Consider the following 18037-nt stretch of genomic DNA (forward strand, 5'->3'; position numbering starts at 1 on the left):
CCCCTCTCCAAAATGTTATCTGCTTATGTCCTTGCTTGGTAATACAATGCCACACAGCTGGCCAAGACTGGAAGAAAATGTTCTGAACACAAAATTTCAAAATGGTAAAAAACATAGAAAATTACCTGAGAACCCAGAGTTTTGTAGTCAAGTACTTAGCAGCTAATAACCCATACATAATGTGCTATTGATTTCCATACCTATTGTAAACTCTGTGGTGTCTTCAGATCATTGACGTTTCCAACGTTCTCCAGCGCTTTGTGATTTTAGGTGTACTGAAAATGGAAGAAATGATTGTCTAGAAGAGGTTTTAACCTCCTATTTAGATGCAAAACCTGGATCTTGTCTTGGGAACTCATTCCAAACTACATGAATAATGGATGTTTTCTTTCTAACTTTTTTTTTTCTGTTTTTTTTTTTCTAACTTTTGGAGACTTATTGCATTGAGTTCTTAAGAAGTTCTGATGCATACTTTGAAGACTGTCATCCTCAAAGAGGGTTCTTTATTAAAATAGGGGACCTCTTGCTATGCAAATATTAATTCCTGTAAAAAGAATGATCTTTATTTCCATTACCAAAATTAATTAATTTCTTTACTGCCATCACAGTTTTAGAGGAACATGGGGTGTTAGGTGACCATTATAAAGTAAACAAAAAAAAATTACTTAAAATCTTCTTTTAATTTAATATGCATCTTTGTAATGAGCTTTTTCAAAATAATGAATATTTCAGGTCAAAGTTAGTCTCTTCACTTTGAATATATGTACATGTGGCAATATCTTTTAATTGCCTGGATAATTGTCCCTGTTGTGGTTTAACACCAGCACTGCACAGCTACTCACTTTCTCCTCCACCAGAAGGATCCAGGAGAGAGCAGGAAGGGAAAGCTACAAAAATCATGGGTTGAGATGAAGACAATTTAAAAGCCATGCACCTGAGTGAAGCAAAACCAGGAATTAATTCACTGCTTCCCATGGGCAGGCAGGTGTTCAGCCATCCCCAGGAGAGCAGAGCCCCATCACAAGTGACAGTGACTTGGGAAAACAAACACCCTCCCTCCAACCTTCCTCCTTCCACCCACTGCACACACTGAGCATGATGCCACATGGTCTGGAATATCCCTTAGGTCAGTTTGGGTCACCTGTCCAGGCTGTGTCTCCTCCCAGCCTCCCATGCAGCCCCAAATTCCTCACCAGGCTGGTGGTACAAAAAGCAGAAAAGGCCTTGGCTCTGTGTAAGCCCTGCTCAGAATAACAAAAACATCTCTATAATTATCCTTGTGTTCAGCACAAATCCAAAACACGGCCTCATGCCAGCCACTGTGAAGAAAGTTAACTCTACCCCAACCAAAACCAGCACAGCCCCAAAAGGTAGCCATCCTGTTATAACATTGCTGAGACAGATGATTTGGAATGTTTTTTTTTTTGAAATTATATATGATGAAATTATGGACAGTTATTTCAGACCAAGAATTAAGCATGTTTTAAAAGCTTATAATATTCTCTTATTTTCTTAGTTGAGAGATAATGAATTTTTTAAAATTTGTTTTCCATATAAAACCTGAAAAATCACCATTTGTGTTACAGATTAGGGTTGGACTGTAATACAAAACATTATTCCCTCCTTTCTCATGCAATGATAATTGGAGGGTTTTTTATGGTGTAAGAGATTTTTCTCTCTACTTCTGTATAATCTCCCTTGAGAACTGGTTGGTTTTAAACTAATTGGTTAGGGAGCCACAGAGAAACCATCCTTATGTTTTTGTGTCAATTATAGTGTGTAATTTTTTCTCACATGGCATGGCCTGGGTCTACCCACTAACTGCTAGTGGCTCTATCTGCTCTGAGGGGGGGATTGGCTTTCCTTCTTTGCATAATTATTTGCTGGTCAGAAGACAGTATAAAGAAGCTGCAAAGCTTCCCCATCCTACTCATCTGAGAAAGGTTTGAACCACCACCTTTTGAGATTCAGGAAGGTGTCACACAGTATCCCTGTGAAACCTACTTGTCATCTCCTCCAGTCTGGCCTCTGAGTAAACAGAAATAAGAGCATTGGAGGGCTAGAGTCCAAAAAAAATGTAGCTTGACTGTTGCCCAGTTGTTAGGAGATTCTCACAGAGTGAAAAATCAAGACTGCAGTGCCAGGCAAGCATTCATGTTCTAGCACACCACTTGTGGCTGAAATCTAACATCAGCTCAAAGCATAACACCGTAATTTTCCTGGCTCCGTTACTCTATCATGCCTGCCTGACCCATATTTAATCTTCCAGAATGTGCTTTTTTACAGTCTACTTATACTTGGCAGCCTTAAATGTCCTGGGTTGGGGTCCTTTGCCTCTCAGGAGGATGAGAATCTGGATAATCCACACCAGGATTTAGAGGTGTAACAATAAAATTATAGAGAAAATGAATGTTCAAAAGAGGGCAGGCAAGGTAGATTCTGATTAAATAGTGGCACTGTGTGATAGTGAGGGTAGCTCTGACATTCATAGGAAGTTGGGAAATCCAGCATGGCACCCATAATCCCAGGCCTTCCTTAATTAATAGCTGGTAGCAGGATATCCTGCAGCATCTGAGAAAATCTTCCTCTGGAGTGGGATTCCCATGTAAGAACTAGTATCATTCTAGATGTGGGGTGAAGTGTGCAGTGCCCATGTAAATGTTTCACATGTGGGCCATCTCATATTAACTGCATCCTTCTTCTAGTAAAGCTGAACTGGCTTTTAGACTCCATTGACTGTATTGACCTGTTCTTCAGTAATTATAATGGGAGTTTAGACTTTAGCTCACAAGTTGATGTCTAAATCCTACTAAATCTGGTGCTTAATTTAGAAGAATTTTATTGCCCTCATGAGGCTTTTAAATTCTTTGTACAATCAATCTTTACTTTGAGAACTGGCTGAGTCTAGCTGGGCTTCAGAATGCTTCTCTTTTTCTGCAGGTTGCAAAAATAACCTGGATAGCTACAATAGGCAGAGTTAGATTGCCCTGCAGAGTTCTGTGCTGAAATATTGATAGGATGATGTTTTGGTTAGAATTCTAAATTAGATAGAAAGAAGTCTACCTAGCTGTCTTTACAAACCATATATAATTCTTGCTTGATTTAGGAACCTAATTGCTGAAAACAGCTCTGAAAATCTTTTTCTAATACATAGCTCTTGAAAAGAGCACAAAAGAAAGTGGTTGGGTCCAAGGAGACACCAAATAAGAAGTTGAACATCTACAGACACATACTAATCAAATGCAGTTTGGTTTGGTTTGTTTGTTTGATTGTTTGTTTGTTTTAAATACCGTGACGTCATTCAGGCATCACTTTTTGCAATTTCCTGAATCAATAATTTAGGGACTTAATTCAATAAATCATTCAACTGATAATAGGAATAAACACTATTTTTTTGCTGTTCTTAAAATTGGATTCTGAGAACTAGATTTTTAAAGCATTTCAATTCTTAAGGACTTGATCCACAAAAGGGCTTGGATTTTTTGATGGTCAGCATTGCATTATGTAAGGTTTAGGTGCCTGTTTCCTATTTTTGCCTCCATCTGTTGAACAAGACATTATCTGCTTATACAGTGCATACAAAGTAAACATCTCCAGCTGGGCTTCCCAATAGCTGCCCAAGATAATCAAGAAAACAAGCACTGAGACCAGAGCTGTTCCTTAAATCCCACCTCTGTTGAGGACCTTAAGTCACAGGGATGAGCAGACATGAGCAGCAGATGCCAAGCCCTTCCCTGTCTTAGATGCCCATTCTGTGTTTTCAGGAAGAGTCGGGAAGTGATGGTCCTCACTCTGAACACACAGCTAGAGGAAGGAGGTTCACCAAAATTGAAATAAAAGCTGAGAATTCAGCACACTACAGGGTGTGGGAAACAGCTACTACTCCATCTGAAAGGATTAACACAGTTCTTGCTCACTTTTGGACTTTCACCTAGTCAGTGGGCTGTAGAGATCTCTGTAAGTCTTGGTACAACACTGCAATTTAGGAAAGAAAGTCAGCCTTCATGTCACCAGGGAGAAGGAGCAGCAGAAAAAAACATTTCAGTGTACTCATCAAGAGAATTACTTAAGAGAAGCTGCTAATGCCCATTTCTTGCTCAAAGAGATGATGATGCCTTTTCCATTAAAGGGTTAGACAGAAAAGTAAAAGTTTAAGTATTTCTGAGTTTTTGTTTTCTCCTACTGAATAAAAATTAATTTTAGAAGCTTCCTCATTGAGTTTTTCCTTTTTCTACATGAAACAACAGAATACTCTAATGAGTTTTACTGAGAGAATACTCTAATGGGTTTACTGAACTCATTTAAGAACTTAAGCAGACTTGAAAAAACTGTAAAGGACACAGGGATAGTTGAAATCAGAGAAGGATTTGTACATGGGAACTAACTGAGCAGGGGTTTGTAATCCTGAAAAAAGAAGCAACTGTGGGACCAACAGCAGTAACTTATATAGTTGAGGGAGGAAGTTGAATTGGTTAGTTATTAACTGTTCTTCATAAGTAATGAGGTATAAAATGACACCAGTGAAGAACAAACAAGAGGATCAGTACTGTTAGTTAATTGGAGTAACTCAGTGCCACAGGATGGTCCAATGCAGCTTAAGAGGCAATTTTGTCAAAACCAGATAAATGGCTCTTACTTTATCCTACAATTGTAATTAATGGACAAAACACTTCAGTGGGAGTGCTAGGGTTGGTAGTCATGCCTATCTTATCAGTAATTGAATTTCTCTTAGTGAGGCCACTTGTGCTTTCCTTGCAAAGAAAGATGTTTCTAAAAAAGTAAGTAGGAAAGATTACAGCATTGCACTGTTTGAGACCCAGCTAGAAATGAACCACAGCTCCCCAAGAACATCTTCAGCTGGGTACCTCTCTGGATTCCTACCTCAGCACATGAGAAGGGGTTGGATTGCACAAGTGAGCCCTATGACACTTTTTTGAGAGAGGGAAATGAAGTTTGCTTCTATAAACTGCTCCTGGTGCCTTACTCAGAGATGCAGCACAGCCTTGAGCTACTGCCTGAGGAACTGAGACTCTGCTATCAGAGCATGTCTCCATCTGCTGATTGCCAACAGAGATTTCCATTTTCCCTCATAGAGCCCAATGGAAGGCATTCTCCTGATTCTGTAATGGGTCCTTCCAGGGGGGAAGGATGCTTCCCCTTCCAAGGGGGAAGGAGGCCTTGTTAAACCTGGTCTGGCAACTATGGGAAACAGAGACAAGCCAAAGCATCAGAGAGGATTTCTCCTCATGCAGCTTGGGGCTTGGACGTTTTTTTGCTTCATTGTTTGTTTTTCTTTGTTTTTAAAAGAGATCATCCCAGCTTAATCCTGTGTAAAACCATATTAGATGATTTATGTCTCATTGTCATGGAAATGAATGACAATCTCAAAGGAGGAGTGTCAGGACAACACTTCCAGGAGCACTGACACACTGCTAAAGAAGAACTCAGACTCAGTAGTTAATTTAATGGAAAAGACCTCTAGCCCTTTTTGTGTCTTTTGTCCCAAATCTTCATCATAAACAGTCATTAGCATTAGATCTATGCCAACATTAAACCACTGGTATTCCAAAAGTGCATCAGGATGGTAGCACTGCTATCTCACCTCTCATCCCTTGTAGCATCACTTACACTTTCCTCCCTTCTTATCTCCAAGAGATATTCTAGAGTATGAGCTGAAGTTTAATTGTGACTAATTCATAGTTTACCTCCAAGTTTCTGGGGTAAATAGCATCACTTTGGCAAAGGCCCATGTAGGAAATCATTTTGGTAGCAACACAAAATCCCTTTAAACTGCCTTAGATCTGAAATCCTGGACATCTTGAACTCTTGTCTGAGTGATCTTTGGCTGCTGGGCTAGATTTCCTGTATGCATTGCTTCCCTACACTGAAAATTCCAGGCCATATTTTGTTTAGTTAACTTGCCAGAAAAAAAAAAAATTTCCCTGAATACACATGTAAGAAGGAGACAGAGAAACTGCATAGGGTTCTATACAACTGTTACTGTGTATTTGAACTGTTGAGAAAATGAAGCCATTAATAAAAAAGATTTTTGTCTCTTGTATATACATCTAGGAACATGTATTTTGTGTTGCTTCTGGGTAAACTCTGGGCTGAGCTCAGCTGCCTCAGTCTCCTCCAGTGCTAGTGACAGAAACATTGGCTGAGCCCTCAAACACCTGAACCACCCTCAAACACCTGAACCTTTCTGTAGCTGCAGCTGGACCCCAGCTGAGGTAGCCAGGCCATGCAGGGTGGCACAAGATGGGAGGCAGATGCAGGGCCCCCTGTCATGTCTGTGTCTAGTATGATTTAGGGAGTCCTGACTTAATTCTTATTTGCATATAATAAAATGCCAAACATCTGCTCAGTGCTTTATCAACATTAAAGCCAGTGCATAAAAGTTTGTACTCTCCTGCTGGGCTCAGTCTGACATGCATCATTTCAGAGACATTGAGCAGAAACTGCAAGTATGAGTGGCATCTTGCTTATAGGAAACAAACTCTGTTTTAATAGGAAGCAGTCAAATAAGTAGGTAAATATACTGGGTTTCAGCATACTTTTTATTTCTAAATAAGAAATACGTAAGAAAATAAAAATGCCTTGCATTTTCTGCTCAGAGCAGCACCAACTCTAAATAAAGAGGCACTGAATGCTGCTGCTCACTGAAAGCACAGTGAATGTTGCTGCTCACTGAAAGTCACATCTGTGACTGCCGTGTGATACACAAACACCCAGGCTACTGCTAAACCTGAATTATTAATAATTCAGGTTTAGCAGTTATTAATAACAGCACAACTGGGTCAGCAGCGTATTGAGTGTAAACTGATTTATCATGTTTCCTGGGTAAGTTTGCAGCCTACCCTAAACTTTCTACAGTTGCAACTAAACTATCATTAGGTGATATAAAGCTTATCCAAATAATTTCTGCATTTCAGTTATTGAAATACCAAGGTGTTCAAGATTTGTATTATGTTTAGATTAGTCAGGGAGGATGATAAGGCTTATATCTGGATTCAGGGGTCTAAGCTTCCTCATTTGGGCTCAAAAATCATAAATTTGTAAAACATGCTCTGAGACTTCCTACCATATGGAATGAAATCCTTAAAAAATTTGCAGTTTCTGTTGTATGTAGTGAGAGGTTTTTGGTGCACTATCTGATCTGAAAAGTTAGGAGGCTGCATAGCCAGCCTTGCCATCTGCCTCCTTCTGCATCAGGCTCTTGAAAAACGGCCAGTTCAGTTTGACTGATGCATCACAGTGCAGAATGATTGAACCATCACAGTGTTGAATGAATGATAGCAACATAAAGGTTGGAAAAGACCTCCAAGATCATCAAGTCCAACTTTGACTGAACACCACCTTGTCAACTAAACCACAGCCCTAAGTGACATGTCTAGCTGTTCCTTGAACGCTCCAGAGATGGAGACTCCACCACATCCATGGGCAGCTCAGTCCAATGCTTAACCACCCTTTCTGTGAAGAAATTCTTCTTGATGTTCAACCCAAACCTCGCCTGATGCAAAGGAGGCCACTTCCTCATCCTGTCACTGGTTGCCTGGGAGAAGAGACCGACCCCACCTGGCTACAGCCTCCTTTCAGGGAGTTGTAGAGAGGGATAAGATCTCCCTAGAACCTCATTTTCTCCAGGCTAAACAACCCCAGCTCCCTCAGCTGCCCCTCATGGGACTTACTCTCTAGACCCTTCTCTGGACATATTCCAGAACCTCAACATCCTTCCCAAATTGAGGGGCAGAGAACTGGACACAGCACTCCAGGTGTGGCCTCACCAGTGCAGAGTGCAGAGTGCAGAGAGACAATCACAGCCCCGGTCCCGCTGGCCTCACTCTTGCTGATACCAGGATGCCATTGGCTTCCTTGGCCACTTGGGCACACACTGGCTCATGTCCAAATGCTGCTACTAGCACCCTCAATTCCCTTTCTGCTGGGCAGTTTTCCAGCCACTCTGTCCCCAGCCTGTAGCACAGCCTGGGGCTGTTGTGACCCAAGGGCAGAACTTGGCACTTGGCCTTGTTGAACCACACAGCGTTGGCCTCTGCCCATGGATCCAGCCTGTCCAGATCCCTCTGCAGAGCCCTCCTGCCCTCCATCAGATCAACACTCCTGCCCAATTTAGTGTTGTCTGCAAACTTACCCAGGGTGATGGTACTACATCATCTAACCTCCAGGCACCTAAGCCAGTTGCTGGACCTGGCACCAGGCTGGTGGTTAATTATTTCTTGTTTAAAGATTTAGACCCTGAGGCATTAGATTAGAGAAGTCTTCACTCAGCATGATGTGCTCACTCAAAGCAGGCAAAGTCAGGCTCCCTTTTGTGACTTAAAAATACCTTATGGCCTGGAGAAAAAATTGTCAAACTGAAACTGTTTCTGAAGATTGGTCCTAAGGTTGATCCTAAGTACTTTTCTCTTAACAGATGGATGCTGATCTTCCTCTTCCAACTCTCTGGGTTAAGTTCTCACTGACACGCCTCTATTCTTATCTTTTCTCCTCCTTAGCAGATTGGTGGTCATGTTTTCTTCCTCTCTAAGATTTCTCCAGCTAGTAGGCTGCAGCACATTCACTTTTGTACAGCAGAAACCAAAATAGTTTTTAAAACTTTTTTCTAGAACTCTGACATCTGAAGATTTGAGATATCCTTCCATCTCTGTCCCCCACAGCTATGCTGTAGATGAGATTTTTGAAGATCTGGTTTTGATTCTATGGAAGGAAAAGGAGATTTAATCTTTCTATTCCTAATAGTTTAACTGTATTTTCAATACAAAGAATAATCATATTCTGCTTGTGATTTATGATGAAACTGACTCAGTTTTTTTCGGTTTGGTTCATTGTTTTGGTTTTTTTAAAAATCTAAAATACTTAGGAACTTTTTTTATCTTGAAATAATTTTTTGTTATACAGCAAGAAGAGCATGCACAAGATTCTAAGTCAGTGTTTTCTTTGGGTGCTGTGCATTGAAACTTAACTTATTTTCCATTATTTGTCTTTCTACAATGAGAAAAAAATTCTTATAAAACAGAAAAATTGTAATAGTATTCAGACAAGTCCAATTTATATGGTACATTGTTGGAAAAAAAACCCCTAAGAAAATTCAGAATGGCTACAAGCCTACTAATATGATTTAGAAACTTTGCAGAAGCTACATACAACATGCTATTAAAACTGCAAATACATATTCAATACTTGTGTTTTATAGAAAATTGTATAAATATTAAAATTTAAGAGAAACAATATGGAATAAAATGCACTAGGAAACTGATATGTAGACAAAGGTTTATTTACACCATACAACATTTTAAATATTTTATACACAGCTGCAGCAGAGAAAGCTATTCTGAGCTTTCCAGAGAAAACTGCAATAATAAAGATGTGAAATATATTATTCATATAAAAGTGAGATTATTACTTTATTGCATTTAAAGCAATGAAGAATGTAGCTCAACAGACATTCATTTAATGACAAAAACTTTGCTTTTATATTATAAAGTAAAAAGTGTAGTAATGGCCAAACAGACTGTTATAAACTTTAAAAACTGCATATATATATACATTGTGCTTCATGGTGAAGTTTTTTGAAAACTAAACCAGATGAAGCTGTTACAACATGAATCGTTGCTTGAGGTTTATCTATAAAGATTACCTTACAAATCCATTCCACGGGTACTTACAACACACGATGGTAAGAATTGTACACCTGGTTCTCCACTAGCTGCACTAGTGGGAATAAACTGTACGAAAAAAACCACTGACATTTGGCACAGGAAGAGCCTGACATAAAGGAGTTGCAATGTTCAGACAGGAGTGTCAGGATTGTCAGGATTCCCAAAGTCTTTTTACTGTCAGTGCAATGAATTATTTTTACTTTGTTTTGTTCAGTTCGTTTTTGTTAAACTTCTGTTTGAAAGTCACCTTCTTGCACATCTAAAGGCAAGTTCAGACACTTCTCCCATTCTGCTGGTCTGAGTTCTAAAGCATCTTTTGCCTCTGTGTCTAATACATTTATCGTTGTATAGTGTTGGTAGTCACCTGTGGTTTTGAAACTGTCCCATGGAGCCTTGCTCGGTCCTGAGTTCTCCTGAAGACCAAAGAGAGAAGAATTAAAATCAAGGATGAAATAATGCAGTTTCCATTTATAAGGCTGATTGCTGACGTGCTCTCATGAGACACAGAAGCTGGAGAGGGGAAATGGCTTTGCAGGGAGCCAGGCTGGCGGGTGCTCGGCACCGCTGCGACTCTTTCTCTGTGAACAATCAACACTTTGGCAGGCTCCTCACCTGAGCTGCCAGCTAAGCCCTTTCTTTCACAAGAACCAATGTGAGAGGAATGGGCTGAGAGATCCAGTACCAATAGACATCTTTCTAAGAGTGGGAGAAAAGAGGGAGAAGAGAAAGGAAGGTAACAGAGAAGAGTTTGTGGCTTGAAATATGGAGTGGATTGAAACCGAGACTGCCTGCTGGATTTTAAATTGTGGCAGGTGCATGGCAGAATGACAGAAACCTTGAAAATGCTGTGAGAGCCACCTTGCCTTGCAGGTGGATGAGCTCATGTATATTAGGATTAACAGGCTGAAAGGGGGTTATTTTCTACTGAATTTTTTTTTTTTTTTTTTAATGCTACCTTTTATAAGGTAAAAGACCTGATGGACCAATTTAATTAGTGATTTCTGCTGTAACATGATGAGTGGGATTTAGTTGCTAAAATACAGTATTTTTGCACCATCTAAGATGCCTTTGAACTTTCTGCTTGATCTCCAACTATCTTTCACGAGAGGTGCAGATCTCCTTTGAGCCCTGTATCGTTGCTGCCTGTGCTGTGGTGTAAACCAAGACCTCTGTCTAAAATAGCCTGTGATGCCTATATTTAGGTACCTGGATCACTCTCTGACTGTCTCACAAACAAACCATTCCTCTAGGCAGCTTTTATTAGCAGACTTTTCAAAAGCACAGCACCAATGTGAAACAGAGTAAACACAACTCTTCCACTGAGATTCCCTTTGAGATTTTGAATTAATTCAAGCTTTATGTGAATAGCAAATCTCAAGTAGGGAGACAAATGAAAATGTTACATGTCAGCTGATCTCAAAAGGAGGAGTGAGTGAGAACTTGATACAAAATAACACATATCACAGATAAAGGTTCATCAAAGAATCAGGGCTAAATTTCTGCTGGATTAAGATGATGTAAAAGATGTAAATCCATTGGCCTCACATCTGCTTAATACCTCTTCTTCATGTCTGAAAGCAGCTCTTCTGAAAAAGTTATAGAATACAATGATTCTAGCTCAGTTCCATTTAATATACAAGTTTCACATTATAAAATTATATAAAAATTATTACTAATCAAAATATTACTGATAAAAATATGTCAGACTAAATGAGCTGTTTTAATTAGGTAGCATCAACTATTTCCTTGCTCTCATTATCAGGTGTAGTCAGAGTGTTATGCATGTGTGTATGAGTGTGTCTGTATAAATTTGAATTATGATGATAGCAGCCTCAACTCAGGATGATTTAATTTTTGCTTTTCCCATGGTAAATATTTATACATCTATTTTGGAAAAGACATGGCATTACAGAGATCTTGTGTGCTTTCTGGACAATTGCATGTACAGGTAAACCCATCTGGACTTGTTTGTAGTATCTAATTTATTATTCCCTTGCCTAGCTAGAGGAAAAGCCTTATTGGTCAAATTATATCAGTGAGCTGCTTTCTCTGTATAAAGGCCCTTAGACACAGCAGGCACATACAGATTTGAAATGCATTCCCTGCAGCTCAATTACTTGTCATCTATAATGATGTTAGTGAGTTAGTTGTGGTCTAATTGTAGAATGTAATGAGTCTCATCATAGGCTGGATTACTGAAAATAGCTTTGGTTCTCATTTCTGAGGTACCTAAAGGTGAGGTCTTGGGAAATGCACTGGACTCAAAAGGCTCTTGTTTCACTGTTGTTTAAGATCCACCATATTTTAAATATAATAGAAGGACACTTACCATACTGCCTGATTTTGGTACATCCCGAAATCTGTCCAGAGTCTGAAATTTCTGATTTAACTCTTGAAACAATTCCATATGCCTCTTTCTTGTATGCATGACCTTCTGCAAAATGGAATATACTTGCTTATATATATAATTGAATCTGGTTGTTTTGTTTTGCGTTTTTTTGTTTTGGTTTTTTTTTTTTTTAAGAGAAGCATTACTTTTTCCAACATAATAAAGTAAATTGAATTTGGCAGGGTCATCTTTTCCCTATAGATTTGACCAATGGAAGTGAATTGCCCTGGCCATTCTCTCTGCTGTGTTTAATGCTCCTCCTGTGTACAAGAGACTGTTTTAACCCTATGTTTATTAAGTTGTTGAAAGTAGAGGCCACTAATGTTAGCTTGGAAGTTTCTTGAAAATAATGGCAATTTCTCAGAAGAATGTTTTTCTTGCATATCAAGAATATTTTCTAGAACTTCTGTTTTCAGCATAGATGCTTAAATTTTAATTTCTATAGGAAAGCAACAGCACTTTTAAATGGTCCCTGTTGGAATATTTTTATGAGAATGCTGAACTCAGAAATCTTGGCTCAAAATGGAAACCCCCCAAATGTTATGTCTTTTTAATTAGACATCTTCTTGTCATTCAAATCACCATAAAATGCAGTTGAAATTGCATTCATATTAAGAAAAGTAGGCACATTTTTTCAATTTTACTTGCTTTCTTATTTCATGGACAAAGAAATTGGAAACTGTCCTCCCTCTAGCCCATGCTGAGGGCACTCTTCCACAGAAATGAATTATTGCATTCGAATATTGGCATTCCTGTGGAAGAGGGGTGACCCCAAAGAGGGGTGACCCCAAAGAGCCCCCACAATGCACAGTGCACAGGCCTCAGCCATGTTTCTGCCTGGGCAACTACTTGGAGAGTGAAGCCTGTTTTCAAGCCTCGGTTGTAAGCTATGCTCATCAGAGCTGTTTTCAAAGGGAATTCATGCTCAGTTATGGATTCAGAGCAGCCTCTGGAGCCAAGCTGAAGGCTGCTTGCTGTTTGACCAGTCTCATGGTTCTGTGCTCCGGGGATGGGAGGCTCTGAGGATGCTTCACCTCAGTCCAACAGTGGATGGGCTTGGCTTTGTTTTTCTTAAGCTCTGTAACTGCTTGAACTTGAATTACAGCCAGGGCAGCAACCAGGAATGCTGACAGACAAGGTGCAGGACACAGGCCTTTGTGCAAGTCCTGATTTTGTGTCAAGCCTGATTTTCCCTGGAGTTGTGAGTGAAACCCTGAAAACTTATGTATGTGGTGCTTGAGTGTGACCCTTTCCATCAAATAACACCCCTGCCAAGCCTAGGTTAGTACCTTTTAAAATGGAGTGGCAACAGCTGACTCTCAATATTCCTTTATCAATGCCAACTTTGCCCTTCATTTGCATTATGTCTTTAGAGATTTCCTGAAACGTGTCTGCTCTTTTGGCCAGGAATTTCTACTGCTATGCTCTAATATCTTTATTAACTTTAATACAGCCACACAGTAGCTTGAGAAGTTGTTCACTTCTGAGGAAAGAAGTTTGGCAATATGTCTCACAAAGAGACATGAGACATCAGCAATTAAAGACCTATTAACTTGAGTTGTGGGGTGAATAAGGGAAAACCTTTTGCAGTATTTGGTAATAAACTCCTTGCAAAAGGTAATTTAACTAGACATAGCTATCAAAATTTATGAGGGGAGTTTTACTTAAGTGACTTCCTAGGGATTCTTTTCAGATATTGCTGCTATGGTAGAGACAAGAGTATATAGCAATTTTCATATACATAAAATTTTTTAAAAAGGGTTCTACCTCAAATATTATTATTGGTTTATAAAAGGAGACATGGTCATGGGAATAAAACAGTTTTGGTGGGTTAAAACACTAGCTCTAAAAGGCAGGAAATAACATAAGTCTGTGAAACAAGTATCTCCATTTGGAAACTTTTTAGTAGAAAGCTGGGAACATAGAGAATGCTACTTTCTGGTATCTTTTCCTTAATCATGGACCCAAGATGTCATTAAATAGCAAACATGAATAATGCAAATGTCTTACTCAGTTCATTACATTATTCCTGAGGAGAAGTAGGTGGGAGGAGAAATAAAATACTTGCACTGGGAACTCTGCCAGAAAAAAAATCTTTACATTTTATTCTTTATAGCAGCATGACTGGTATGAACATGTACCCATGGATCTTTTGGTTACTTTGTGTTTTCCTGGCTTCCATTCCATAATTCCTACCCACTGACACCCACTACCTCCCTATTGCTTATAAAGAACAATCTGAACTGAAGGTGCAGCAACTTAAATTTCCAACTTTAAGTCTCAATTTCTAGACTTCTAAAAAATTTTTGGTTAGAAAGCACCATCTTATCTCCTTTCTAGAAAATATGCTTGGTTGGGTAACTCTTTCTCTTTTATGAGAAAACAACCTACAAAGTATTTGTAGCATGTTATTCTGTTTTCTCTATTAAATGAGCAATGTGGACAACACCCATTTATTAACCTTAGAAATACTAACTTTTAACAATACAAAGCCTGTGGTCTTGACCAGTAATACTAGGATGACTGTAGTATCATTAGGGTCTGAAAAGGATGGGAAATGAACTTGTGCTGCCCCTTTTTCTTTAGATGCAGCTGCACAGATGCCCATTGATGCTGCATCCCTGCCAGAAGCGCCAGAGTCAGCCACCAGGCTGCAGACACACATCTTCTTGTGGTGCCTCCTGAAGGTTCCATCACTCCTGCGCTCCACACCCTAAAGGGCTCAAGCTGAATCGACACCCCTTCTACATTTCTACTCTTCAGTCAGATAGAGTGTGTGTTTTGAAGAGTCTATGCCTTGCTCTGATGATCACCTACTCACAGAAAAGGATTCAGTGTGGACGGCTGTCAGCAAGATAGGGAGAACTTAGAACGTAACTCTGTAACCAGCTCCCTTTTTTATTTATGACAGGGATTTAGCTAAACTCTAACTGAAGACAAATATACTCATGAATATTTAATGACACTCCACCTGCAGTACTGTATTCAGCTTTGGGGTTCCCAACAAAGGGTTCATATTGGAGGGAGTGCAGTGGAGGGTGACAAAGACGATCAGGGGGCTGGAGGACTTCTCCTATGAATTCAGACTGAGAGAATTGGGGCTGTTCATCTCTAACAGAGATGAGAAGGCTTTGGAGAGATTGTACAGCAGCCTTGCACTTTAAGGGGAGCCTGCAAGAAAGCTGGAGAAGGACTTTTTAGAAGAACATATAGAGACAGGACAAGTGGTGATGGCTTTAAGCTGAAAGAGGGTAGGCTTAGATTAGATATAGAGAAAAGACTTTTATGATGAAGGTGATGAGACACTGGAGCAGGTAGCCAGAGAAGTTGTGGATCTCCCATTACTGGAAGTGTTAAAGGCTGGGTTGGATGAGGCTCAGCCTAGTCTAGTGGAAGGTGTTCCTGCCAGTGGCTTGGGCTTGGCTCGAGATGATGTTTAAGGCCCCTTTCAACCTAAGCTAGTCAGCGATTCTATGATTTGTGGTCAATCTCATAAATACCAATATCATCATCACCATCATCACCACTACCAGGTAATTTAATTTGCCTTGGAGATTTTCTACATTGTTGCAGTTAAAAATGGTCTCTCTCAAATAGTGTACAAAACAGCTAAGTTGAAAGAACAGATGGGAGAATGCCTTCCCAGACCTCTAATGGAAACATGCTGCTGTTTCAAGATGATCAGTTGCCAAACTTGGGAACAGGAAATAATTTTTACCTGCAGGCATATTTATTTTTTACCTTTGCCTTAAAGAGATGTCTTCAGGTTAGTAAGAGAATGATTTTAAGCTTTTGTGAGTTATAGTAGTATTATAATAAATAGCTATGGCAGATGAAATTCTAAAAGAATGCAGCTCCAGCAAGCAGTGATCAATTTAGCATTATTGTTGGTGCAAGTCTACTGATCTGTGGAAAGGAAAGAAGACAGTCTAGTATTCACACTTGTTCTGTGTATCCTTGTTCTCCCCCAGAGCTAGAGATGACTTGACTCCTGGAAATCAAGGTAATAAGGCATTTTCTGAATTATTTGGCATAAATGTTGTTAACAGAATAGATCCAATGAATGGCTGATAGAAATGAGAGAGCGGGGTGACTGGGGAAATCCAAAAGTCAGAGTCTCTCATAGAATGTAAAGGTAATTGTGATCTTGAATCCTAAAATGCATGCCAATAGTACTGTTTAGCTCTCCTGTATGTTTTTGTAACTGCCAGCGTTCACCTATTATAAAGCCCTCCTGGGAATTTCTACAGCATCTGTATTTCTGTTCAACATAATTAGAATGAATTTTATTTGATCTGACAGATAACTGTTAGTGCTGAGACTTAATGAAAAAGCTACCTGTCCAGCTGTAGAGAAAAAATGACAGGAGTTGGAGGGCACTTAGCTAGGGTTAGCAGAGCCTGTGGCAGAGAGGATCCAAAATGTCCAGACCAATAATTTTGCTCATGTTTTGGACACCAGACTGCATGAATGAGTCCAAACTTATCTTTATTAATAGCAAGAAAAGAGCTGTAAAGTTATTTTATGTTGACTGTTCATTTAGCAAACTTCAAAGTTCGACTAGATTAGTCAGTGTTTTACAAATTCTAACTGTGGACAGTATATTATGTAGCAGAAACTATTATGTATAGTTCCTGCTGACAGACGAAGCCCTGTTTGTTACAGTCTTTTTTCTTTTTTTCCTTTTTCCTACATGAAAGGATCATTTAAGAATATAATGGCAAGCTACTTAAAAAAGGGAAAACAAGATACAGGTGCCCAGTTTTGATACTCCCCCGCCTAACCACCTTGAGATCTATGGTAAGCCCATGCCAGTTTTGATGTCATCCTTTTCTCTCTCCTTTACGTTTGACTGAGATACATTTTCTATAACCCACACAAGACACAGGACTTTCATTATTTATAATCCATTGCAAAGGCCCTTAAAACTACATCTATATTTCTACATGTATTGAGGATAACAGAGACAGAGAGTAGTTTGTGATGTTATATAGTCTTAGTCTCGTTTTGTTCATATTGCATAGCAGGTGGCTTTGTGTTTCTTCTGTGGGTCTTGGAGAAAAATGGCCTTTCTCATGTATTTTTTAAATGTATATTTATTGTTTTTCTTTCAAATTATTTATATGAAGGTGAATTTCCATTGGAAGCCACTAGAATAATCTTATTTTCTTTTTTATTTTAAATATGAAACCATGAGTAAGTATATAGTAATAAGCCAAACATGTCCAAAACTATTCTCTGGCAACATCTTACATGGAATGGTCTCCATAAATACTAAGCGCTAATAAATTCTCTTAGTCTAAAAGCAAATTGTCTATTGTGAATGGTATCCAGATTGAACTGAGTTCCTTAATGACACTCAAGAATTTCTTGGAGAAAAAAGGGTGGTCTAGATGAAAATAGTGATGGTCTTTCTAAAAACTAATCCATTTAAAAGCTGGCATTTTTGGCACCCAGGAATATTCCCTCAAATGTCTAATTTGTTAAGATTGACATAGCTGGAGTATTTTTCTTGAATGTGTATAGAGACATGTGTGAAAGGTTGAGGGTGTAGAGACTGCAGAGAGAGTGTTAAAAGGAAAAGGACAGAAGCAGCCAAACTTGTCCCACCCTTGTCCACACTGCATACTTAACATTTTTTATCTTCAGAACCACACCCGTGTCATTTTATGATTTAGAATCCTCAGAAATATGGAAGGGCATTGTCTCAGAGAGTGCCAGCTGGCACTGGTCACAGACAAAGCAGAGAAAGTGTTAAACATTTAAGTAGAATGTTCAATCCCTTTGGCTTGATCTTACCTCCAGACTGTATTCCATTTTGCAGTCAAGCTGCTTTGGGGGGATCCAAAGAGCAGCATTTTGGCCACACCACATTATTTCAACATTTTTTGGCTTTTTAATTTTATTTTACCTTAGACAGCCGTGTTATGTGTAAGGATACAGAAAAGTCCACAGACTTAATCAGAAA

General features: G+C 39.2%; 1 protein-coding gene across 13 annotated transcripts in view; it reads right to left on the reverse strand.

The window, feature by feature from the left end:
- Nucleotides 1-9279: 9279 nt before the first annotated feature.
- ADGRB3 (adhesion G protein-coupled receptor B3) overlaps nucleotides 9280-18037 on the reverse strand; it is a 446577-nt gene continuing 437819 nt past the window's right edge. For 8 of the 13 annotated variants that reach the window (XM_071445338.1, XM_071445310.1, XM_071445386.1 and 5 more), the window contains 2 exons: nucleotides 12010-12114; nucleotides 9280-10093 (listed from right to left, as the gene is read on the reverse strand). In XM_071445338.1, the coding sequence (XP_071301439.1) occupies nucleotides 9905-10093; nucleotides 12010-12114 (294 nt within the window). In that variant the 3' untranslated portion in view covers nucleotides 9280-9904. Of the gene's footprint in view, nucleotides 10094-12009; nucleotides 12115-18037 lie in introns of those variants that run through there. The other 5 variants (XM_071445405.1, XM_071445396.1, XM_071445348.1 and 2 more) reach the window with 3 other exon arrangements.

The sequence above is a fragment of the Agelaius tricolor genome, unplaced genomic scaffold (assembly GCF_023055355.1).
Source record: "Agelaius tricolor isolate 1412-34295 unplaced genomic scaffold, bAgeTri1.0.p SCAF_1, whole genome shotgun sequence".
In the NCBI taxonomy this organism is placed as follows: Eukaryota; Metazoa; Chordata; class Aves; order Passeriformes; family Icteridae; genus Agelaius; species Agelaius tricolor.